Source organism: Metopolophium dirhodum, chromosome 6 (assembly GCF_019925205.1).
Source record: "Metopolophium dirhodum isolate CAU chromosome 6, ASM1992520v1, whole genome shotgun sequence".
In the NCBI taxonomy this organism is placed as follows: Eukaryota; Metazoa; Arthropoda; class Insecta; order Hemiptera; family Aphididae; genus Metopolophium; species Metopolophium dirhodum.
The window spans coordinates 8,219,120-8,244,100 of NC_083565.1; the positions used below are offsets into that span (position 1 = coordinate 8,219,120).

A 24,981-nucleotide genomic window follows, 5' to 3' on the forward strand; every position below is an offset into this window, starting at 1 on the left:
TATAAAAAAAAAATAAAACATTCTATTTATATTTTTTAAATAAATTAACCATCTCTATGAATTTTATTTGATGTATCAAGGAATATATTAATATTTTAATAATGAATATTTTTTTCTATTTCTAAGATTGTTAATTATAATTTGAAATATTATTAAAAACCAAACCAAATGAAAAAAAAAGAAATATAGTAGTTGATTATTTTAATACAAGACGAATGAATGTTTCTTTAACTATAGTATTCAATTGCTACACATTGAAACTTATTTAATTATTTTTACATTAATTGTAAAATTGAGGATGTTTATTTCAATAAAATTATTAAATAAAAACACTCATTCCAGCCAAGTATAGTCTTAGTTCTTACTCCTAGAACATGAAATACTTTACAAAACCTCAGTATTTCATGTTCAAACCTCAAAACCAATTAGATAAAATATTGATTATTACATAGCACAATTAACTTGCTTGTACAATAATATTGTTCAATATTTTGTACTTTGTTTTTAATGACTCGAGGAAGGCCACTCACAAAATACCGAAATATTTTATCCATTGTTGGAAGAAATATTTTATGTAGTAAGAGAATACTACAAATAATATTTAAACAATAAATTGTAATAATATTATTGCCATAGGCCTGCATAATTGCCACATAAATTAGCTGGTAACGGTCCACCAGCAGAAAATAATCTGGTTCCTGAATAATCATAGCAATGTGTATAAATTGCAGGGGTATATTTGACTTGTTGAAATCCTTGATCTACCATGAAATCTTCATCAGGATACTAATAACAATTTTATTAATTAACAAACTATATATGAATTTTAAATGATGATACTTACAACATAACCTCTACTTGTTTTTAACACAACTGCTCTACTGGAGTTAATACTAGATTCTAAGTACTTTCCAGCCCGTATATCATAGAACATTATAACACCAACACCTGTACCAATTGTAATTACATTATCCTGGAAACTTAAAGACCTAATTCCTGCAACACAACAAATTAATAATTAAATTAGGATGGATTTAAATTATCTTATAAATCTCTAATAAATATAGTTAAAGTTGTATGATCAAATTAAACAATAGGTTTATCCTAAATTTTTCATTTAAAAAATGTACTAGAAAAATATATTGTTATACTCTGCTTTATGAGAGAACATGCTGCGAACAGACCAAAATTGGTTGTCTGCGCCTCCCCATACAACACCATGCCATAGAAGAACTGATTTCAATAGCACGAGGGATGCACAGAACCAGCATGTTCTCTTGTGGAACAGACTAGAACAAATTTTAACATTTGATAAATATAAAAATATACAAACCACATCCACTATATCTTGCTGGAATTTTTTTTATGGTATGTAAAGTTCTTGAATCAAGTAACAGTGTATATGAACGGCATCCAACAGCATATAAACTACTATCATTTTTCATTGCCATGCAGACATTGTCCTGACAAGAAGATAATCTTCTTGAAAACCTCTGTAATGCAAAAATAGATATGAGTAATAAGTTAAAAAATTCAAAATTGTATAAATATGTATTTCTGAACATTTTATTTGTTGAACAGAAATAGAAATTCATTTTCATTTTTATACTTGGGATCACATTAGTAACTACTAAATTAAGTAATCAACACTATTTAGAATATATCTTATTAGATTAAAAATAAATTTGTTTGTAAGAAATAATAATAATAATTGAAATTGCAATTACTTGTCTAAAACGTTCAACATCCCAAACATGAACATATCCATTTAGTGACAATGTAACCATTTCTTTTAAACTTTTATTAAATGTGATTGCTCGGACTTTTTGTGCTGTCTTGCAGCTTCTTATAACTGCAGGATTGAGAAATTGAGTAACTGGTTGTATGAGGTCACCATCAGAATCATACTTTTCTTGGTATTTATCTTGAACTTGCCATAGAGCAAGCTTGGTATCCCGTGATCCACTAACAAAAAACTCATCATCCAACCATTCAATGTCGAATATCCAATCTTTGTGAGCACCCTAATAAAATAATAATTTAAATAACAATTACGTATTTATTTTGAATGTCATTTACCTCGGCTAGAACAATTGGATCTAATGTTGGCAACCTATATACAGCAATTTCATTAGAATTATATGCCCCTGTTGCCAATAACGTTCTGGATGGATTAATTTTTAATGAATGAATACCACTTTGTTGATCAGCTGCTTCATCAATACGTCCTTTAATTGATGGTATTTGGTCCAGTTCGTGTGATTTTACATTATAAACCATTAACTAGTAATAATAGTAAAACAAATGTAATATATAATAAAGCGATAGCTAATCGCTAATGAATAATACAACTTATTTGTTGAGTATAATTTAAGTAGTTAATTATATTAAAATAATATGATTTATTTATGTGCCTACATTTTTATTTAATACATTTTTAAATATCTATTTACTAATTGTATGGACTATGATCAGATTATAAAATTAGTTTGATAAGATACTAGTTTGTTATTGTCCCACTTGGGCATGTGAACATTTTATCACCCTGCCACTCTGGTTTGTTATTGTCTTGCCACCCATAACAATACAAATAACTAATACCGTCTATACCTTTTGTGTGATAGTTATTTTTATTTTTATTAAATACCTATTCCCAAAAATTATAAATAAGTAATAATGATAATATTAGTATTACCGTTTAGTATAAATACTAGTATATAGGTACTCAATAGGGAACTATTTTGTTTTACCGGACACCTTTTTTTTTTTGCTTTCTGAAAATGGTGAAGATAGAATTTGTTGGGTCGGTTTTAGTTATAAAGTTACAACTAATTGAAATTTAAAGTATTTTCATATACACCAAGTGTGGTCACTTGCTTGCTTGGACCATAATTAAAATTAAATACATCCCTCAACTAGTCAGGTAAACTCAGGTCAACTACCTTGGGTGGATTTTGGAGTTAAAACAAAATTATTAAAAGCAAATATACACATGGCTTTGTCACTAACTAGCTTGTACATTAAAATCAAAAACATCTCTCGGCTTGTATGTAAAACTACCTTGGACAGGTCTCGGACTTTAAATAGCTATAACTTCAAAACTAAGTCCGACCACCATCATTTTTAGCATACTTAACTACATACAATAAAACAAAAAAAGGATGTCCTAACCTTCAATGGTATTAATCACTTGAATACCGATTATATGGGTGACGGAATTTCACAAGCCGGGGCGTGGCAATTACAAATCAGTGCCTTTAAAAATTTTAACTTTTAAATGTTCATTTCACCACACAATAAAGAAAAAACCTATTATTTTATCATTAAAAAATCTATTAATGTAGTTTTCAAATTTTTTTTTTTATAAAATAGTACTGTAAAGTATAACTGTATACATGTATTTTATATACCAAATGGCTTATAGTAATTATTATTATTCAATTTAAAATTGTACCTATTAGTAATTTTAAGAGTATAATTTCTAAATGGCTAAAATGTAAATGTTAGAAATGCTATAATTATAGGTATTCAGTGTACTTACTTTATTACATTTTGTACCAAAGACAATTTGTTTACTACTAAGCCATTGTGAACAAAAAACTTTATTCATTGTTTTTAATGGTATAGACCGTTCTTTGAATAAGTCATGTGTTAATATATGCCTTGTACCATGGTTTTGATTTACTGAACGATACTCTCGCATTCCATATTCCCGATTTCTTATATAATCAACAAAATTATAAGAAGAGTTTAGCATAGTACATAATGACATTGTGCTCTCTTCTTCTTCATCCGAGTCTTCATAGCAAACAAAATCTTCCGGTTTATCTGACTTTCTGGACCGTTCCAATCTAGCCATACGTAATTGTAAGCTACGTTCATCAAGTCGGGATTGGTATGCACATGGGGGCCGTGAACCAAAGACTGGCACGCGCCTTGTTTGTGCCATTCTAAAACAACAATAACAGCAAAACCGAATTATGAATTATATGTTTTAAACATACGAGTAAAGTCGCGACTCACAATAGAGTATAAAGAGAATTAAAATATACACTACATAAATTGTATTTACCTTAAGCCCGGCGTATGCTAGTTAAAATATTGTAGCATCCAAAGTTATTCAGAACAGGGAACGTTGAATGTAACATGGGAAATTATGTACAAAATATACATATTAAATAGAAATTATATTACAAATGTATAAACAAAATTAGTTAAATTAGTAATAACTACAAATAATAAAATAATTAATAAATATTTTTTAAATTGAAAACAATAAGATAAAATATTAGTATGATGATAAGTAGGTCACAGTTAGACCAACATCGAACAACATTTTTTGTATTGTCGTTTTACTGCAACTGGAAATCAGTATTGAAGATAAAGTATAAACACAATAACACTATTAACACGTCCGCGCTATTAACACATATCACAAAAAAAACAAATATTTTTAGATCGTTTATAGCATGACAAATTGTATTTAATTTGTCATGGCCCCTAGATCATATATAGATCATATTGTATATTATTATTTATTATGATCTAAGAGATCATCACGAGGACAGGGCACGGACCACGGACATAGAACTAATAACTATCTATAGACTATAATCTATCTTAGTCCGTGCTCCGTGGTTTAAATATACAGAGTGTATAATATTATGCCATTGTACGCGGTGGTTTTTTTTAACGATTATAGATCGATAATATGGATTTTCGAAAAAACGAAAACAGACGTGTTTCTTTATTTTTAACAAGCAATTTTTTTACAATTTCAAAATTTTTAAACAATTGTACCAATAGCAAAATCAACTCGATTATTCAAATGGTAATCACTATATTTTTTAATGGATTCTGGTAAAGCTTTTTTTTTTGAAAATGTCAATACTCAAATCATTCATTTTGGTTACCTAGTTTCTTAACTATGGTCTTCTAAACTTTAGTAAAATATATATTGGGTGCCTAATACATTTAATTGAAATAATTGGTATAGGTTTAATTTAATATTTTTTTCTTACAATTATCTTTGTATACTTTGTATACTTAAATTGGTAATCTAATGACACTTGTCAAAAAAAAAAAAAAACCAAAACTTGTTGGCATACATAGTTCATTAAAATCACCAAAATCAGTACCTATTATTATTGTAATTATTTATTATTATAATTGTAATTAATAATTACTTTGCATCTTTTCTTCACAGCTACTTTTTTTACAAAAACATACATTTGGATTCTTTATTAGGTGGCTAAGGTAATAGTAGTTGACACTATACGTCTTATGTATGGAGGTTAAAAAAAATGTGTAATGAAAAAAATGCAATGTTTTTTGGTGCTCTCCTCGTTGTGGTAATGACTTGAAATTTGAACCATTTGTTTAGTCGTGGTTTAGCTGTTGACTGTTGTCCGTTGATATTTGATAAGAAATTAAAATAAAATTATACAATTAATGTAAATCACGATAAAAATATCATATACCTATTATTTTAGGAATAAATAATAAAATCTATTAGGTACCTGATGTCCTGGTTTTTGATTTTGGTGAACAATTCATTAGAATCCTACGAATCTAGTATAATAATTGATACTTGATAGGTAATCATTGTCTTTTATGTTCAAGTGTGTATAATAATTATACTATGTGAACACAAATCAATGCTACCTATTATAATACCTACTCAGTTTATCCATATAGGTTCACGGCATACTCATTATTATATTTAAAACATATGTATAAGTATATCATGATATTATTTTAGTACAGTTATATACCTTGAAAATTGAATTATCGATGTCTTTGCCAAATATCAACATAGAAGCCAAGCAAAATATTTGCACCTGTTTTTCGTCATACAATTGACATTTTTAATATAATATATTTTTCGATACATATTATAAATAATAATTATGCTTAAATAATTTCATCATTTACATTGATATTTTTCATTTTTTATTTGTAGGTACGTCTCTTTACTTTTTAGTGCAATTATAATATGATTTCATCATGTAATTTGTTTGTAATATTTTCCATTGTTATTTTGACTTATTTTTGGTGAAATTAAATCCGCGGACCTAATCACGGTGTTTAGTTATAATTATGTTGACTAGGTATACAAATTTAAAAAAGAGAACATCATTCTTAAAACTTAACTCCTCCTCTTTCTGTTCTCTATTCTACCCGTTTTACCCATGTCATAGCCCATAAACCATAGACCATTTAATATTCCTAGTACTTTTAAGTACCCTGTTTGCTGTTTCCATATATCGTCAAACAGAAACATAATATACGAAATACAATTAATGTAATTTAAAATAAAAGTTCTATGTAAATTAAGATTTAAAGGAACACACAGAAGAAAAAAAATGTTCTTTTAATTTTTTTAAATGTTAATTATTGTTCACATAATGAATAAAAAAAAAATAATCTAATTAACGGATAAATGTGTGATTTTAAGTGTTTAAGATGATAAAAGTATCAGAATTTTATTATAACGTTCAGTTTTTTAAATATTAAAAAAGTTAAAAAGTTATTTAAAAATGTATAAAAGCGTATAAAGTTTCGATACCAAAATTAATTTAGTATAAAAAGTAAAATAACCAATATACAACTATATATAAACATCCCGAATCGGAAGGAACGAATTATTTCGAGCGGAGCGCGTTTTGTTAATCTGCTTCCCCAATAATTGTAGTATAATATAATAGCATATGGGTAATGGGTATTATCTATAAACCTTGGTAAACATCATATAAACTAAATTAGTTACAAGTTTACAACTTAGTTCATAGGTCTATGGTAAACATATTACTTGTGGAACTAGAAATTTGTATGTTGTGTTTTAGTTCCATAAGTATCCACTAAGACGGGGCTAGTAACACTGAACTTAAATGCAATGCTTTTAGTTCAGTGGCTATAGTAAGTAGCACGATTTAAGATACTATCTTAAATCGTGGTAAGTATTTGTAATGCTAAAAGGAAAACGGTGTGTCCCGGGTGCCCGCGTAGATAAAGCGTACATGGAACCCACGGACTAAGATAAGTAAGATATAATGGACCAGAAACGACATGGTCGGCGGGGGTCAGGGGACGGCCACGAAAAAGTGTCACTTAGCTGGTAAGAATACTGTTCTTGAAGTTTTCAGCGCTACCGGTGGTTTTATTTGGCTACACAATTTGTATCTTAGTCCGTGTTAAATGCAGAGGGCGCTGAGAACTCCAGGAACACAGACTGGCGACCCCCCGAACTTTGCCTCTTGATCATACATTCGTGGCCGTGATAAGCTGCTCGTTTCCAGTCCATTATATCCATAGACATATAAATAAATGGACCGCGCTTAGAGAGAGAAATCATGAAACCGACATTGATGAGAGAGAAAAAAACAGTTGTGGCAAGCATGGGGGAAACATAGATAAGATACATAATATATGAAATATAAGATCTTATATTATCTATGGTTTCAAGTCACCCAGATTGACGGTAGTCTGTTATTGTCTATTGAACATTTAAACAATATTACAGGATCTATCCATTCTGATTTCTGATTCAGTGTTGTAATTAAATCGATGATAATATTTAAGATTTATAATTACAATTTACTATTCTGAGAGCCAGAGAATTAAAAAAGATCTTCTCTACATCGTGTTTGTAATATAGTTTTTATTTTAAACTTAACCATGATATAGTAATGATATGTAATTTTCAGTTCCCGGACCACTTAGAAGAACATACAGATTCAGATCTGTGCAGACACTTATCTGCTGAAATTAACTAATAACTAGATAATTTAAATAGGAGTTTGTGTGTAGCCTAAATGGATAAGTGAGTATATTAAATTTTGTTCTAGTCATTGACCTGTTACAATTATGCGTCATGTACTTTCTATTATTTAAATTTTAGTACTAAAAAAGATAAAAAAGAATTACAAATTGAAAATCCCAACGATGGCGATTGTGATTGTGACAATAAAAATTGCGTTGGGTGCTTTTGGCCCTGTGAAACGTGCACGTCAAACAAATGCGGACACCAATGCCGGTTAGTTTAAAATGAAAACAATGAACATTTAAAATAAGGAATTGTGTATTTTTAGGTTTATATTCTTAAAGTTTATACTCTTATACAATATCAGTAGCTCTAATGATTTATACTTCAACTTGTAAAACAGTGAAATATCACTTTATTTTTATACAAAAATTTGGAAAATTTAACAATCTATAAATAGTAGTTCTTATAATTTCATCAATACAATTTTGATAGGTTTCAAAGCATTATATTAATTTATTCATACATTTTTCTAATTAGAATTAACCATAGTAGTTTTATATTATAGCTGAACTACTTTACTAGATTCCAGGTTTGTATACACTTTAAAAGTAATGTTTAGTTACGTATATGTCTCTTAATTTAAAATTTAAAGAAAACTTTAAAAATTATTCTTCTTAAGTCGTCAAAAATGTACCCGTATACTTTTTGAACCTTTTAAACTTACCTTCTTATAATAGCTATATAATATAAGAAATAGCTACCTATATAAATAAATGAAAATAAATACTTGATGTTTGATGATAATCATAGCCAATCAAAATTATTTATCCTCTTCACCTCTAACAAGTCGGCAAATACCCAACTTTCTGCTATGACACCCATTTCAATAAAATAAACTTAATTTTTTCATTAAACTCGTCAACTTACAAATTATAATTGAAAAATATAAAATAAAATAAATATATAATTTTTTTGGTAAGTTAGAAACTGGTTATTAATATTTGAAAATGTACAAAATATTCTTAAATATTTAATACAATTCAAAATTCCTCCAAATATGGTGTTATATCTAACATATTATTTATAGTGTGTACAATTAACTTTTTATATACATTTTTTGCTACACAAATTGTGCACATTTTTTATTCCCATTGAACTGCACTCAGTTAAAATAAAATAAATGCTCTATCTCAGTTTGGAGCCTCATCATAACAATTTACAGATTTCTTTTAGATTCTGAACAGAGCAATTAATGTATTGGATTTTACAATAATGTGCGTTTTTTTAATTTTTTAATTTTAATTTTTGTGTGTTTACATGATAAGTAGTCAAAATAATGCTTCGATCTTCAACTTTAATAAATCAGTTTTTGACAAAATACTTAATAATCACAAAAATGTGCTAATTATTTTGAGTAAAAAATACATAAAGCAATTTTATTTTAAATATTAAATTTTAAAATGTAATACAAAAATCCTAATAAATTTGTTTATCTTTTTCTACAAGTCAAATTAAATTTTTATGTGCATTTGACGTTAATTTTTTTACTACATTAGATATTCATTCGATTTCTCACGTAACTTTTATAGCTTAGGATTGACAATTTAAAACAAGGTTCCGCGGAAATAAGTTTTAAATAAATTACTTTGTTCACATTATTATTATCAAATATACTTAGTAATCATAGGCTGACTGACTGTCTTCGCTCAGAATCGTTTTTCGTATAGGTACAATGATATTATATCACTGAATTCAAATTTAATATCATCCATTACAGTGACCCACTTGTAACCTATTATACAGCAGAGCAACACCCACTTGCCCACCTTTTTTTATTTTAAGATTTATATAGAAATATCTAGCCCACTTATAAGTCATAATAACATGCTTTACTTATTAATATTTAATTTTTTTTCAGTATCAATCGTGGGTGGAAGAGGTATGAAGTATGGGAAAGACAAGGAAGAAGTAATGAATAATTGTATCTTAATTATATTGTAAACATTGGAAATAATATAACTAAATACAATATAATTTTATGATAATATTTGAAATAAATTGTATATTTTTATTATTTTAAACCAAATTTATTTGACATATAAAGAAATATCGATAATTATTGGTTTTTAAATATAAGAATAACTGAATAAATCTTGGAGTTATTCAGCATATTTACTTTCTTGATTTTTAATCTAGTAAGTATGGTAATTGAAATGAAAAGTCTGAATTTTAAAACTTCAAGAATTTGTGTTAAAATGGAAAATAAAAAAATTAAAAATTGTAACAGTATTAATGAGTAGGTGGGTAATTAAGCTAGCTTTAGTATAAAATATTAATGAGAAAGATCCGATATCACACCCAAGTGGTATAACAATTTGAATCCACAAAAACGTTGGGGTGAATAGTCCTAAAATGTCTATTTTTTAACTTTTCTCCTAAACTATGATAGCTATAAAGTTGGTTGATAGCTCATAAAAAAGGTTTATCAATTAGATTTTTTAAAAAAATTATTTAATTATTTACAGTTAAAAAATAGTTATTTTTGGCTAGATTTTCATTTAGCGAGATAGATCTCTGAAACTGGGGAACGGATTTTGTTGTTTGGGGTCTTGTTAAAGGCAAGGGGATAGGGTTTTTTGGGGGTAGATTCACATTGGCTAGGAGAAGTCCTGTGAAGATTTCCAGAACTTTATCTTCAATAATTAATTCATTACAAAGCTATAAAGCTGAAAAACATAAAAAAAATGCCCAATAAAATGTGTTTTAATTTTTTTTAAAGCTTTGTAGTAATTTAACTATTAAAGATAAAGTTTTGAAAATCTTCACTGCACTTCTACTAGCCAATGTGAATCTTAAAAGACTCTAAACAACAGAATCTGCTTTTCAGTTTCAGAGATCTATCTCACTAAATGAAAATAAAAATGATTTTTGGTGGGGCTGTTCACACAGACGTTTTTCTGGATTCAAATTGTTATACTGCTTGGGTGTGATATCAGATCCCTTTTATATATTAAAGCTAGCTTAATTACCCACCTATTCATTATTTCTGAGTTCCATTTTTATTATTTTTCTATTTAACACAAGCTCTTGATGTTTTCAAAATTCAAACTTTTCAGTTAAAAAGAGTTATTTTTTTGTTAGATTTTCATTGAACTTTTCCAAGTCCAATTCAATTCGTCGATATCAGAAATCGCACCAATCAAAGCGTGTACCTTAAGGTGGTATACTTTCCCCTTTTCTGTTTAACATTTACGTAGCTGACCATGCAACAAACCATTGTAGCGGATTATGCCGATGACAAAGTTATCTTATCCATCAATGAAGATCCTTTAATCGCCTCATCAAACCTTCAAGTACATCTTAACCACTTGTCTGAATGGTATAAAAAATGGAGAGTGAAAATTAACCAAAACAAATCTTCACACATAACATTCACACTTAAACAAGGAATATGTCCAAACATTACTCTCAACAATGTACTAATGCCCACATCCGACACAGTTAAATATTTAGGATTATTCTTCGATAAAAGACTCACATGGAAAAATCACCTCCAAACCAAACGACTAACCTTAAACAATCGCATGCGCTTGCTAAGACCCTTGCTAACTAGAAATAAGAACTCCACTCTAAACACCAAACTAACAATCTACAAAACGCTACTCAAACCAATCTGGACATATGGACTTCAATTGTGGGGCGCAGCAAAAAAATATAACACTAATAGAATCCAAACTTTCCAAAACATATCACTCCGACGATTATCCAATGCTCCGCCCTATATTTCAAACCACACTCTTCATAATGATTTCCATATGAAAACAATAGACGAGGAAGCACGCACTTCCTACAAACGATTTCATAAACGACTCCAAACTCATCCTAACCCTCTCATAAAAGATCTTTCCATCCTTACTCTCCCAGGAAATGCCAACCGCAGATTAAAAAGGAACTGGTGCCGTGACCTACAAAACTTTAATGTCTAACTAATATAGTGTGAAGTCCACTGTCACTTTTCTAATATGATATGCAGTCTACCCGATACAAATTTAACCTTTTTCGGCAAAAACATTTAAAATATTTAAAAAATTTTATAAAGAAATTAAATAAAAGTACATGGGATAAACCACTAAATGTTACATAGTCATTTAACTAAAGCCTGGTACAACTGATGTGATCACACAAATCTGATTATTTTTTTTATTAATCTATATAAGATTGTAAAAGGTACCTATGGTTAGATTTAAAAAATTGGAAATGTGCTATTTAAAAATTTTAATTCAATAATAATTTGTTTTGTATTAATGTATTAACTATTTTTTTTATATTGTAAAATATAATATAATATCGTAGGCCACAAGTAAAAATTATGGTAGTTGTTACTAGTTTGTTGAGCGGTAGATTGCATATTGCACTAATGCCGTTCATACCAATGAAATAAATATAAACTGAGCAAAATAACTTTATACCTCTTAAATTCAAACCAGTTATATTCAACCTACTATAATCTAATATCTTCTGAATAAATTAATTTGCAATTAATAATCTCCTTTAAGTACAATTTTATTTTGGTTTAATCATATTGTAATAAAATATATACATATTACATACAGTTAATAAATGTCTAAAAATTAAAAATCAAGAAAATTTACATGCTGATCTCTGACTTGGCAAGCGTTTTTTCATTGATTCACAAATAAATTTTTTGTTTGTCATGAGAAGGACTTATAGTATTTGCTAATTTTTAAAGAATATACACAGATGAAAATAGAAGAGTTAATTATACATTTGTTGACTGTTGTATGCATCAAGGATTCCAAATATAAAACTGTATAAAGCATAACTTTAGCTATAAGCATTTTAGATTTGTTACCTGTAAAAAATGATATTCTTGTAAAATTAAATTGCTTTAAAATATAATAAATTTACTATTTAGAATAATGACTACTCGACGATATTGTATTATTTATCATCGAATATGAAATTATTATGTTATAACACATAATAGAAGTTCTAGTTACGACTAAGGTTTAATAAGTATCATTGTATTTATACAATCACGTTTTATTGACTATTGTCTTCAATCAAGTTAATCTTAGCTTTTAATAAGTTATTGAATAAAAAAAAATTTGTTTAGTGTTATTCTTGCAATTTTTATGTTTTTACTGCTAAAAAGTCCGAGTAATTAGTACCTATATACCACAGAAAACTCTGGCTATTAGGTATCACCAAAATGTTATCAGATAATCACGCTTTTATTCATTTAAATTTTCATTTACCAAAATGGCACTCCGATCCACAATGACACAATCAAATAATCAGTTGTGCATAAATTTTTTTTGCAGGGTATACCAGTATTTTTAAATATACCTATACTATAGCTCATTACAAAAAATAACTTACCAATAATTCTTAATATAAATAACTCGTATCAGAATGCAAATATAAATCTAAATTCGGACAAAAATTAACATGCATTTTATTTAACTCATTTTTTTTAGTTTAAGATATTTTAATTTCAAAACATTTACAACTAAAAACTATATAGTTACGACAACTCTGCAGGGGATGACATGGCATAACCTCTGCGCACGCATATACCACTATCAACAAAAAACTTAAACAAAATTAAATATTATTTTTTCCAAAGTTAATCGTTAAAAATATTATATTTTTCTGAATCTAATTGAATAATTCATACAAATGCAAAATGTCTTTAAAAAATACTAAGGGGGAATTGTACTGTACAATTTTTGTTAAGTTTATCTTAGTTAATGTTGATTTTTTTTTAAATGTTGATGTACCTAAATTAAAATTTGAAAAAGTAGTTTATGAGTAGTTAGATGTATGTGCAATGGTTAACGGCCCTTAAAATGGTTTTACAAAAATATAAAAGATGGAAGGTACACTTGAAATCTAGTAAAACAATTTAAAAATCAGATTTGAATAAATTAATTATTATAGCAAAAATAAGGGATAGCATACTTAGCAAGTAAATATACAGTTTGGGCTTAGTTAAAATGATAAAATGCTATAAAAAAATAATATTTTTTTTGTTTTTTAATTTATAAGTGCATTATTTATTACAATTATTATTACAACATGTTAGCGTTATTGGAATATTTAGCCCAATCAGTATTACAAGGTACTAATGGTAAAATCCAACCCAAAGGAATACTGCTTGATGCTGATATTTCATTTTCATCGACAACATATTTATCCCAGCCTCTCCTATAATAAATTAATAAATTATTATATGAATATTTAATATTAAATACTAATAATACCGTATTTCAAGGAATGTATGATTATCAAACACCATTTCATGAGACCTAAAATTTGGACCAAAGAGTATATGATCCCATTCTACAAACTTTTCTTGAATTTCAATTTCTCGTTTCTCGTGTTTTTTGGCTTCAGCTTCAATAAGCATATTTTTCAATTCTTCTTCTTCTTTATTGTAGTCTGTTAATTTCTGCTGCCAAAGTATTTTTAATTTATCTATAACAAATAATATTGAGTATAATACCTAAATTACACAAGAATAATATATATCAATTTATTTTATAATAATATACTTAAGGAATTTTCCAAAAGTGGATTTTTTCTTTTGTTAACACAGTTTTGAAGTCTACATTTTCTTAATTTTTCTATATTATCTAACAATGATATCTGATTTTTAGCATCTTCAATTTTTCCTCTAACTCCTTTCAAGACAATGTTAGCCTCGGTTTTAGTTTTGTTAACCTAAAATAAAATAACAATTTATTACAAATAAGTTAAAACAAATATATGATTGAAAAATATTACTCTTTTTTCTTTTAATATATTTTCCTTTAAGGTATTTTGCCAAGCATCAATCTTTCTGTTTATTTCTCTTATTTCATCTTGTTGTTGGGATTTAATAATTTTTAGGTTGGATTTAAATCTCTTTGATCTTTCCCTTTTTTTTCTTCTTTTGGCTAATCGAAACTTTAATTCAGACATTGAATCAGTATCAAATTGTAATGTTGTTACTATTGTATCTATGTGTTTCTACAAAATAAAGTACATTGTAATTTATTTTATTTTCAATCATTACTATTATTTATATGTTATTCACTTTATCGGAGATTAAATCTGAACAAGCTTTTATCCATTCAACTTCTGTCATAGTTGATACATTCTCCTCCAAATCATTTTTTTTTTTACTCATGTTTTCTAATAATTGTTTACATTCTTTTACATTGCTGCTGATTTGGTTAATCTAAAAATAAATTTGAATTATTAATTATTAAACATCAAACAAATATAATAACTGTTTTTGGAATTTACCTCTATTAAATTTGTTGGTTTTACATTCTTAATTGTAATATCTTTTTCTTTGCTGGCTAACCACTTTTCAATCCAAATACTAGTATCATCTTTTAAAGGTTTTGGTATAGGACATAAATATTGGAGGATGTATTCTTCATCAATATTGTCCGGAAGAGATGAAAATGAATTGATTATATTCTGATTAGATGGTACATATTGGTCTTGATAGTATTGATTACTAATATTGCCATCATAAGGCATATAATAGTTTTGTGCTGGCTTATTACATGGAAATAAATGTGGGGAAATTAAAGGCATTTTATAATCTAAATTATACATTGGTTGAATAGGTGGGGGCGGCATAAAAGGAGGTGGAGGACGTGTTAACCAGAAATTGTTAGTGTTCGCCTCAGAATATATGATGTTATGAATATTTTGTTCAGACATCTTGAAAATAATAAAAAAAGTTTGAATAATAGTTTTTTAATTAAGGAAAAAAAAAATGTTAGTGTTTTTAATGTATAAAATAGTTAAATTATAGAAACAAATTAATTCATTTCTTTTTCAGCCTCAGCTAAAAACTTTTGAGCGTTCAAATAATCTTGTTCTTCTTTTAGCTCTTCACAATCAGCTACAACACTTTTCAAATCTTCAAATGCAGCTTTTAATCTTCTCTGAGTATCTGGTATCATCATCTGTGACTCCCTTAGAACTTCTTCTTGCTTCTTAAGAGTACTCTCGTCAATTCCTATAAAAATAAAGTTTATATTAAACACCATACATTTTGCTCTATCATAATAAAGATATAGACTTATATTCATAACTATAAAATAATATGTGGTTTTATATTTTGCATTTTTTAAGAACTGAAAAAATTATTTGAACGGTACATTAATAATCTTTAATTAGTAAGGCCTAATATAAGTAAGTTCTTGGTACACCAAAGACCCATGGATCAATTTTTAACAGCATTAGGCCCTGAAAAAAAAAATTGCGCCTAAAAATTACGTAGTTAAATATTTTGATAAATACTTAACAGAGTCCTTAGTTTCTACATAGACCGGGACAGGAAGAAATAAAAAAAAAAATCTAAAATTTACCAGACCCTAAAAAAAAAGGAGGGGCCCTGGTTGTGTCACGATCACGGCCATGGCCAGGCTGACACTGATTAATACCATTTGAATATTCAGTTAGATAGCTACAATGAAAATCAGAAATAGTGTTTGGATTAAAAATGTAGGTATACCTACTGGGAAAATAACAAACCTAATAAGAATTATTTAATTTTAATTTTTCTTGCAATTTTGGACTTCACCGTACCTAGATTTAAAAAATAAAAATAATTTCTCAATAATTTATACATTGTACACTGTAAACTTTTTGTTCAATACATCATAATAATTTTAATATTTCTTTAAAATTATATATAGTACCTAGGTATATATTTTTTTTAAAATTTTTAGGAATGGGGTAGGAATTTGTTTATTAGTTATTATTCTTCACAAAGTTCAATACACATTATATAATATAGCATCATAGATTATAAATAATAAGTATTCAATAGTACTAAGGTTAGAATCAAATAAAAATAGAAAATGATTGTCATTTAACTCACCAGCCTTTTTCAATTTCTCAACCTTTTCCTGTTGTTGATCTGTTTCTTGTATATACATAAGTTTCTCTTTTGTTAATCTTTTCACTACTCCAGTTTTGATCTTTAATGTCTTAATACGAGGATCAGCCATTACTGTCTTTTACGTAAGGATTTTATAAAATAGGTATACGAGAAAGTTATTACCTTTAATGTCACCGTTACGACTGGTAAAAGCAACACAGAATACTCGACAAAAATATTATAAAATTGTATGCCTACAAGGAAATAACAGTCGATAAATATAAGAAGTAATAACTCAAAAACAAAAATGTATATGTTAGTACTTACTACTTGGGTTGTTACATGACAAAGATATTTATTTATTTTCTCATGGGTTGTTATGGAAATTTGGCTTTCGAATTGTTATTTATTATAACCTAAAAACTTAACGTCATTTATGAATTTATTATATACCATACAAAACTGTATTGACGTCTAGATAGCGATACGTATTGTCACTTGTGTAAACAAGGCGTATTATTTATCATTTATCAAACTGTATTTTTGTTATTATTCCATTCTCATTTATTTGTATTATCTACATCCTATAATCTACAGCCATAGATAATACATGATCACATGATCAGCCAACAGCCTGCCGTGCCACAGTAAGTTACAGACTGTTAATCTAAGCTGTTAACAAACAAAATATCAAAGTGATATTTCATTAAATTGATGATATAAAAGGCGTATAAAAAACAGACTTCTCAAAATCTAAATGTCCGTCTTTAGTCTGTTCTCTGCATTACTTCGTTGTTGTTAGTGTTAGTGCTATTAATCATTACCATTTTTATTGAACTGCCTACCTACTTCAAATTTGTTTTTATTCATAAGCATACATTTTAAAATTTATATAATAAATGCATATAACATCACATACTTAAAACTATGGATGTAGATGATAATTTCCCAGCAGCTAAGCGCATCATTACCGAAATCCAATGTATAGTCAATAGTGATCCTAATCTGTGAGTATAAACCAATTCATTTTTTTGTAGTGTAGGAATCTTTTGAAAAATCATTATCGTTTCACTCACTTACCAGTTACCACATAATATTTTAGGAAAGAATTTGATCTAGTCATCCAACCAGAAAGTCAAAATAAATCTCCAGTGATATATATAGACCATTGTTTAGGTCTAGAGTCGTGGTGTGTACGCCATGTGTATGAATATGTCTACCAAAAACTTGTTTCTGTAAGAAAACGATTAAAAAGACAAGGTAACATTTTCATTAACGAAAACATTTTTTATAAACTTACTGCTTAATTTTGAATATTTAAAATTTGTATGTGTTTTCTATAAATATATATTATATTATATTTAGTGTGCAACGAAACAATAACATTGCTAACATCTGCTCTCTTGTTAAATCCTGAAGTCTTAACATTTTGGAATATGAGACGAGAATTAATTCTTGATGGATATTTGAAGCCAGATGATGAATTACAATTTTCAGCTGTTGTTTTGACATTTAAACCAAAATGTGCTGAGATATTCACCTACAGAAGATGGATATTTTTTAACATTTTAAAAGGTAAATCAACGTAGGTATCTATTAATTGTTTTTTATTAGAAATAAATATAATTCTTTAAACTTACTCAGTTAATATTCAATTTTATTAAAATATAACTAATAAGTACAAATCTTAAATTTAATTATACACAATCTTTGTATTACCTACATAAAATTTTCTTTTAATAAAATTTGAATAATTTATTTAAGTATTAGCAGAATGATACACAAATAGATAAGTACTTATAATACAATATTTTAATATTTTAATTGTAATCAATAATTGTCAAACGATAATGTCTAAGTCTTACATAGTATATTATGATTACCATTATTTATTATTAATAATAGTGCTGAAAAATAAGTTTGCAATAAAGTTTAAACCCTATTATTACTTTGCTTAATTTGCAAACATAAATACTTCTTATTATGTATATAGCCTAATGTTTTTTAGCATTATTCATAAATCATAATAAATTGGTAGTCAATGTGATAATAATATATTATATTGCATGGTATTTGTTGGTTAGGTAATCGCCTAACCAGCCTTAAAGGACATACTACATTTTTTTTTTTTAATTTTAAGTTTATTGGTGAATTATTGTAGTTCAAATTAAAAATTTGAAGTTAAAAAAATGATTCTTCAACAATATAATGAAAGTTGATGAATAGCCGCGTGACGTCATAGAGCCTACGAGTGATCAGCCGCCCATGTTTTACATGTTAAAGTAGTTTGATTACACAATAATTTAGTATTTCATAATTTTTTTTTTATATCTTAAGTATATTTATGTGCTTAAGACGATGGTGTGACTTAAAATTTAATATATCTTTTTATTGTATACATATTATAAGTTATAATTTAGTAAAATTATTGAGTTTGTGACTCGCGTTGTATTCCTGTATAAATACATTTTTACGAAATTTTCTATAATCGTTTTATCTACTAGAAAAATACTTGATAGTATATCTAAACTATAATCACACCAGTGTCATAAACACAAAAAACACTCAAGGTTACATAAAAATAAAATTCAAAAATATTGTCTTTAATGATTGAAATTGTTGTGAAAATCTAGACACTTACACGTAAAACATACGCTGCCGTTCAGACTTCGGCTCTATGACGTCACACACATATTTTCAAACGCCTGTATCTCATTGAATAATTAGTGTTAAAGTGTGAGACCCACACCATATTTCTTAGATAATGACATACTTTAAATCTAAGCTAACTTGTTTTTTATGTTGTGATGTCCTTTAAGGAACCTAACCTAACCTGTGTATCTAAATTAAAATTAAATCATAATTATAAAAGTAGTGGTTTATATTGGAAAAAATTGTTTATTAATTGTTTTTTATATATATATATATTTAGATTTTAGCTGTAATGATATTGTACTCAATGAATTGGCAGTAGGATTAACAGCTGCCTCTGGCTATCCAAGTAATTACAATGCATGGAATCACTGTTTTTGGTTTATTCAAAAATCACTTGAACACGAGAACTTTTCCTTGATCTCTCATCAGTGGGAAAAAACTAAAGTTTGGTGCCGTGAACATATATCAGACCATAGTTGTATGCAATACAGACAACGGCTGCTTAAATGTTTAGTTGCTGATAAAAGGTGCTTACAGCATCTGGAGTGTTGTACATCCAAGTCCCTTTTGCGATTTTTTAACTCTGATGAAAGGCATAAACTTATGAGGCCATCAGAAGACTATTTTGGTGAAGCTATTGGTGTTGCTTTAGATGAATTATATTTTAATGAAGATCTGATTGTGATGTATCATAGTCATGAATCTCTTTGGAATCACCGTAGGTTTTTATGTTATTTATTAGTAAATATTTATAAAATTGACTGTATTAAAGAAGCATTAATGAATAATGAAAGGAGAGTTTCTACTAAATTATTAAACAGTAATGAGTTATATGTTAAAAAACATGTTTTGTGGCTTCAAACAGCGTTATGCATTCCTATAAAATTACTTTAAGTTTAATAGCTACCATAAATCTATTGTGCTGATAAATTAATTTAATTAAATACCTGTTAAAATGTAAAAATAAAAGGTGAAGAAAATGTGACAAATAATGAGTGAGATTTTAATTTTAAAGTTAATATAGTTTGTAATAGTATCAGTTTAGATATGTTAATGATTATTTTGAATAATTGTTGTAGTGATTACTTATTTTTTTGTTTTATTTCTGTTGTCTTGGAATAAATTAATAAATAAAATAGTCTTGTACAGAATAAAAATATCATTATTGATATAGCGTGCTTGTTTAACTGTAACTAGTTAAATTTGAATAATATCAATAATATCTTTATCAGCGACAATATATTGTATGGTATATTGAAAATAAGTTGAGAGGTATGATAAAACTAAAAACCCCTATATTTCTTTAAATGCATTATACATTGAATAAGGTTCCTATCAATTGTAGTTATTCTAAAATCTTTTAATGGCTTAATAATATATAATATCAAATTTTGATTAAATCAAACTAATGATTACAATGTAAATTAATTACTAAAATACATTATAAATAGTTAGGTATGCTTTTTAAATGCTGAGTCTTAAATGGCAAGACAAAAGTCAAACACTGTTGGAAAAATTCTAAGTTAAATTGAAATTAAATTTAAAAATATTTTTTTTATTTTTAGTTATGAAGTAAAATATAGTAGTGAACATTTTGCACTCAACTTAGGTATTGTCTACGAACATAATCTATGTTCTCTCGTTGGTTTTTTACAATATTTTAATTTTTAAGTGAATTATGAGCATTTTTAAATATTAATATTTTACATAGTCCTAATTCACTTAAAAATTAAAATATTGTTAAAATCCAAAGAGAGAACACAGTTAATGATCTTACCTTTAAGTTTGATAATAGGTATATTATTCACTTTAATATTTAAGCTAACCACACAAAATTAGAACTGCTGAACATACATTTTGGTGTGTTATGCTTTAGTAAGATGGAGACAACACATGAGTGAGGGTACAAAGTCCTCTCAACTGAAATATACAATTTATATTTTGTAAAGTTATATAAATATTTAATGATATGTTGTAAATACTTAACATTTAGTAAGTGAACAGGTTAGCTTCTTGTTATAGACAGTTTTAATACTAAAATCTATATTTATGAGTGTTATTGATACTTATAGAGTACCCTACCAAATAATATTTTTCAATATTTTGTATTGCAATAATATTTAAGTATTTTCATGTTAATTTGTAGTTTTTATTAAACACATTTTAAAAAATCCATTAATATTAAAAAAATATTGTGAATTAATAAAGTAGTGCATAATTGCATTACAGAATAAGTACACTTTACCTCAGTCTAATTAAACATTTAAAAATATATAATAAGTTCTTGAATACTTTTTTTTTAACTACAGAATAATTATTAGTTTATTGTAAATGTCCTAATTACAGTGTATCATAACTTTAATTGCATTACCAATCCCAGTCTCAGCAGTTTTAAAAGCTTCTAACGATTCTTCAATTTTAAAATTATGAGTGATGAGTGGTTTCATGTTTATTTGTCCTGAGGATATTAAAGCCAATGCATCTTGGTAACTAAAACAAAATAATATTCATTAATAAAAATTATAAAACTGAGCTGTTTAATTAATTTGTCTATTGATAATATTATACTCATTGGCATAGCGGAAAACTCCTCTGATGTCTACTTCTCGAGATAATGCATTGAATAATGGCAATTGAACATTGCCTGCTGCTCCCATTCCAACAATTGTTAATACTCCTCCAGATTTTGTCAGCTAAAATATAATATATAATTTGTTTATTAAATATACAACATATCAATAACAGATAATATTTGTGTGTATGTAAACGATCCACAACCTAATATATAGCGTTGCACTCGTGGTTCTAAATTATTGTGGTACATAGGTAATCCTATACTGAATGATGTGCACCTTGAAAACAAATTTTTTAAAGAGGGGTTTACACAAGGAATCGTTGGCTCACAAAAAACTAATATTTGTTTGTTTGTATATGGTTGCCATTGATTACAGAAATTAAATTAGTTATTATAATTGGATACTATTTTAGAACTGTATTTTATATTTAAAATTGGTCAAAACAACCTAAATAATTGTGGTAATCGTGCAGTTTACATTTAAGAGGACGCTACACAGCCATTTGTTGTCTCCGTCTTACAAGTGCGTAACAACAAATTTATGCTCAGCAGACCATATTAAATCAAAAATTAGAGTGAATCGAACCTATTAGAATACTTGATGGTAAGAACATTATCCTTCTTTTGTGGGTTTTTAAACAAGTTTTGCATTTATAATATAGCGTGCATTAAAAACGCTCATAACTTACTAAAAAAAACTGAATTATCGTAAAAAAATCCTCAATCAAACAGATAATGTTCTTACCATCAAGTTTCATAATAGGTTGATTCACTCTAGTTTTTAAACTAACGGAACTAAATGTGTTCTGCTAAGTATAAATTTGGTGTCACGCACTTGTAAGACGGAGACAACAAATATCTGTGTAGCATCATCTTAATGGAGTTTAAGTATATGTAAGTGCACTGGCATTTAATTTGTGACGGATAACACTGTGCAGGATCAGCTAGCTGCTATTATATTGTATACGCTGATGCAACTACGTGCATAATGCTAATGTTAACAAATATGTCATCAATTGCATACTCAGATTAAAACAATTATAATATAATATAATATAATATTTTAATATTTACCTCCATTCCCATTTTAATTGTTTGTTGAAAACCAGTGCAGTCAATAGTAACATCTGGAAGTTCATTGTCCATCTCATTTCTTACATTTTCTATTGCTTGTTCGTCTGAATCTCCTCTATTTACTTTGATTGCTTTGTAAGCTCCCATTTCTTTAGCTACATTTAATCGGAATTCTATTAGATCTGTTATATAAATTTTAGTAGCCCCCATAGCTTTTGCAGTGACCAATGTAACTAAACCTATTGGTCCAGCTCCTAAAATTAATACTGTAGAACCAACTTTAACACCTCCCCTTTTGCAAGCATGGACTCCAACAGAAAGTGGTTCTAATAGAGCACCTTCTTCTAAAGATATATGATTTGGTAATCTAAAAAATAAACATAATTTATATGAATGAATAATAATTAGTCAAATTTAATTTATAAATTAATATTTTAATTATACAACATAACACATTATCACATAACCATTAGGAATTAACTATAAGTACAACTAACCAAACTAATATTTTATACGAAGATAATTGCTAGATTGTTAAATGTTTCATAAGTAGCTTTTCATTTATAAAAAATTATACATTTTAAGTAAAAAGTCAATATTTACAATTTTAATAAAAAAAACCTTACTTATAACAAAAATCAGCAGCGTGGACATAATAACGAGTCAAATTTCCATCTACAGGTGGTGTAGCACAGAATTTCATATCTGGACATAAATTGTATGAGCCAACCTTGCAAAACTGGCACATGCGACACGATACACCTGGTTCAATTGCCACTCTATCACCTTTAATGAAGACATATCACATACATACATGTTTGGAAATTATCCCTATTTATTTAATTTATTTTTTATACTAACCAACTTTGAGACTTTTTACACCTTCTCCAAGCTTCACTACGATTCCACTGGCTTCATGACCAATAACCATTGGCTCTTTAACAATATAGTGACCTATAGCTCCATGTACTAAATAGTGAACATCCGAACCACATATTCCTACACGTTGAATCTTCAATAATACTTCTACAAAATTAATTTACAATTAAATATTTGGCAGCAAATTATTTTAGTTTAAATAGTTACCATTATGACCAGGTTTTGGTATCGGCCGTTGTTCCTAACAGAAAAAAAAAAAATTAAAACCGATCAAACAAATAAAAAAACTGTATATAGGAAATAAAATTGATAATTATACTAACAAGTCGTAAATCTCTAACACCATAGAGTACTGAAGTTAAATTATCCTTTTCGTTATTTATACTTGCATTGGCCATGTTAACTAAAAATTAATGAAAGATTTTATGTAAAATTAATAACCTGTCAGTGACGAGCACAGGACGTTAACCGTTAACGAGTAATGACTAATTTATTAAAGTATTGTTTTATAAACGTCGACAAGAAATGTAGCATTGTAGCATTGTACACAGGCCGGCCGGTATCTATGTATTCTTGTAATCACTATTCACTAATCATTTGAATAATATCAAGGTTAAAATGATTATGAACTTGTTTCAAAATTGTATACTTTAAGATATGGATTATCTGTAGGTACTTTCATAGACCTATTAACTAATAAATATTAATTAATAGATCTATGGGTACTTTGTACTTTGTAGATTATCGTTCAGGTTAGTTGAGCTTCATGTAAATTAAAAGATTTTGAACATTATTCATTTTCAAAGTTTAGCAATAAATTGTTGAAATATTTGTGTCTACTATCCTACTTTTTAAAGCGTTTAGCATTAAAAAGGTATTTATTGATTTTTATACTTGGCACTATTTTTCGTCGATTCCATTAAATACTTATTAATATTATTATTTTTTTAATTTTTTTTTTTTTTTTTTAGTCGGCATTTGGAAAATAACTAAAAAAACAATATGGTAAAAAATGCCACAGGAAAAGAAGCCCCCATAAAAATAAAATAGGCTTTAGTTTAATTTGAATATTAGGTAATAGGTACGTACATACATATAGAATATAATCTATATAAATATAGT

The 24,981-nt window shown here is 27.3% G+C and overlaps 5 protein-coding genes and 1 long non-coding RNA gene across 6 annotated transcripts; 2 read left to right on the top strand and 4 right to left on the bottom strand.

Annotated features, from left to right (window-relative positions):
* On the bottom strand, window positions 1–4,260 carry LOC132946148 (DDB1- and CUL4-associated factor 12 homolog). Its single transcript, XM_061015990.1, has 7 exons — window positions 4,073–4,260; window positions 3,542–3,950; window positions 2,080–2,283; window positions 1,728–2,024; window positions 1,334–1,493; window positions 845–996; window positions 1–786 (listed from the first exon to the last, which is right to left on the bottom strand). Exons 2-7 carry the CDS (start codon window positions 3,947–3,949, stop codon window positions 625–627), a joined length of 1,383 nt encoding a protein of 460 aa, XP_060871973.1. The 5' UTR covers window position 3,950; window positions 4,073–4,260; the 3' UTR covers window positions 1–624.
* A 2,926-nt stretch (window positions 4,261–7,186) lies between these two features.
* Window positions 7,187–7,822, top strand: LOC132947941 (uncharacterized). Its single transcript, XR_009664969.1, has 2 exons — window positions 7,187–7,648; window positions 7,707–7,822. It is a non-coding gene; the product is annotated as an uncharacterized LOC132947941 (long non-coding RNA).
* Window positions 7,823–13,801: 5,979 nt separating this feature from the next.
* Window positions 13,802–15,508, bottom strand: LOC132947937 (repetitive organellar protein). The gene is made up of 6 exons (XM_061018194.1): window positions 15,080–15,508; window positions 14,868–15,011; window positions 14,576–14,800; window positions 14,344–14,512; window positions 14,053–14,266; window positions 13,802–13,996 (listed from the first exon to the last, which is right to left on the bottom strand). Exons 1-6 carry the CDS (start codon window positions 15,506–15,508, stop codon window positions 13,861–13,863), a joined length of 1,317 nt encoding a protein of 438 aa, XP_060874177.1. The 3' UTR covers window positions 13,802–13,860.
* A 101-nt stretch (window positions 15,509–15,609) lies between these two features.
* Window positions 15,610–17,142, bottom strand: LOC132947940 (tubulin-specific chaperone A). The gene is made up of 3 exons (XM_061018197.1): window positions 17,004–17,142; window positions 16,677–16,930; window positions 15,610–15,809 (listed from the first exon to the last, which is right to left on the bottom strand). The coding sequence occupies exons 2-3, from the start codon at window positions 16,804–16,806 to the stop codon at window positions 15,610–15,612; spliced, it is 330 nt and encodes a 109-aa protein (XP_060874180.1). The 5' UTR covers window positions 16,807–16,930; window positions 17,004–17,142.
* A 204-nt stretch (window positions 17,143–17,346) lies between these two features.
* Window positions 17,347–20,500, top strand: LOC132947939 (protein prenyltransferase alpha subunit repeat-containing protein 1). The gene is made up of 4 exons (XM_061018196.1): window positions 17,347–17,683; window positions 17,779–17,936; window positions 18,042–18,251; window positions 19,609–20,500. Exons 1-4 carry the CDS (start codon window positions 17,604–17,606, stop codon window positions 20,223–20,225), a joined length of 1,065 nt encoding a protein of 354 aa, XP_060874179.1. The 5' UTR covers window positions 17,347–17,603; the 3' UTR covers window positions 20,226–20,500.
* Window positions 20,501–21,458: 958 nt separating this feature from the next.
* On the bottom strand, window positions 21,459–24,420 carry LOC132947938 (sorbitol dehydrogenase-like). Its single transcript, XM_061018195.1, has 7 exons — window positions 24,183–24,420; window positions 24,067–24,100; window positions 23,842–24,006; window positions 23,607–23,766; window positions 22,981–23,347; window positions 21,900–22,024; window positions 21,459–21,821 (listed from the first exon to the last, which is right to left on the bottom strand). Exons 1-7 carry the CDS (start codon window positions 24,255–24,257, stop codon window positions 21,668–21,670), a joined length of 1,080 nt encoding a protein of 359 aa, XP_060874178.1. The 5' UTR covers window positions 24,258–24,420; the 3' UTR covers window positions 21,459–21,667.
* Window positions 24,421–24,981: the final 561 nt, after the last annotated feature.

What these genes read in the sequence shown, in the direction of transcription:
- LOC132946148 (XM_061015990.1), bottom strand. Translation starts at nt 3,949, where the DNA reads ATGGCACAAACAAGGCGCGTGCCAGTCTTTGGTTCACGGCCCCCATGT. An exon ending in ATCCAATTGTTCTAGCCGAG is followed by an intron (nt 2,025 to 2,079) that starts GTAAATGACATT and finishes TTATTTTATTAG; the next exon opens with GGTGCTCACAAAGATTGGAT. An exon ending in AAACAAGTAGAGGTTATGTT is followed by an intron (nt 787 to 844) that starts GTAAGTATCATC and finishes AATTGTTATTAG; the next exon opens with TATCCTGATGAAGATTTCAT.
- LOC132947937 (XM_061018194.1), bottom strand. Translation starts at nt 15,508, where the DNA reads ATGTCTGAACAAAATATTCATAACATCATATATTCTGAGGCGAACACT. An exon ending in AACCAACAAATTTAATAGAG is followed by an intron (nt 15,012 to 15,079) that starts GTAAATTCCAAA and finishes ATTTATTTTTAG; the next exon opens with ATTAACCAAATCAGCAGCAA. An exon ending in CATACATTCCTTGAAATACG is followed by an intron (nt 13,997 to 14,052) that starts GTATTATTAGTA and finishes AATTTATTATAG; the next exon opens with GAGAGGCTGGGATAAATATG.
- LOC132947940 (XM_061018197.1), bottom strand. Translation starts at nt 16,806, where the DNA reads ATGGCTGATCCTCGTATTAAGACATTAAAGATCAAAACTGGAGTAGTG. An exon ending in TGAGAAATTGAAAAAGGCTG is followed by an intron (nt 15,810 to 16,676) that starts GTGAGTTAAATG and finishes TTATTTTTATAG; the next exon opens with GAATTGACGAGAGTACTCTT.
- LOC132947939 (XM_061018196.1), top strand. Translation starts at nt 17,604, where the DNA reads ATGGATGTAGATGATAATTTCCCAGCAGCTAAGCGCATCATTACCGAA. An exon ending in GTCAATAGTGATCCTAATCT is followed by an intron (nt 17,684 to 17,778) that starts GTGAGTATAAAC and finishes ATAATATTTTAG; the next exon opens with GAAAGAATTTGATCTAGTCA. An exon ending in ATTTTTTAACATTTTAAAAG is followed by an intron (nt 18,252 to 19,608) that starts GTAAATCAACGT and finishes ATATATATTTAG; the next exon opens with ATTTTAGCTGTAATGATATT.
- LOC132947938 (XM_061018195.1), bottom strand. Translation starts at nt 24,257, where the DNA reads ATGGCCAATGCAAGTATAAATAACGAAAAGGATAATTTAACTTCAGTA. An exon ending in GTGTTAGAGATTTACGACTT is followed by an intron (nt 24,101 to 24,182) that starts GTTAGTATAATT and finishes TTTTTCTGTTAG; the next exon opens with GAACAACGGCCGATACCAAA. An exon ending in GCTGCTGATTTTTGTTATAA is followed by an intron (nt 23,348 to 23,606) that starts GTAAGGTTTTTT and finishes TTTATTTTTTAG; the next exon opens with ATTACCAAATCATATATCTT.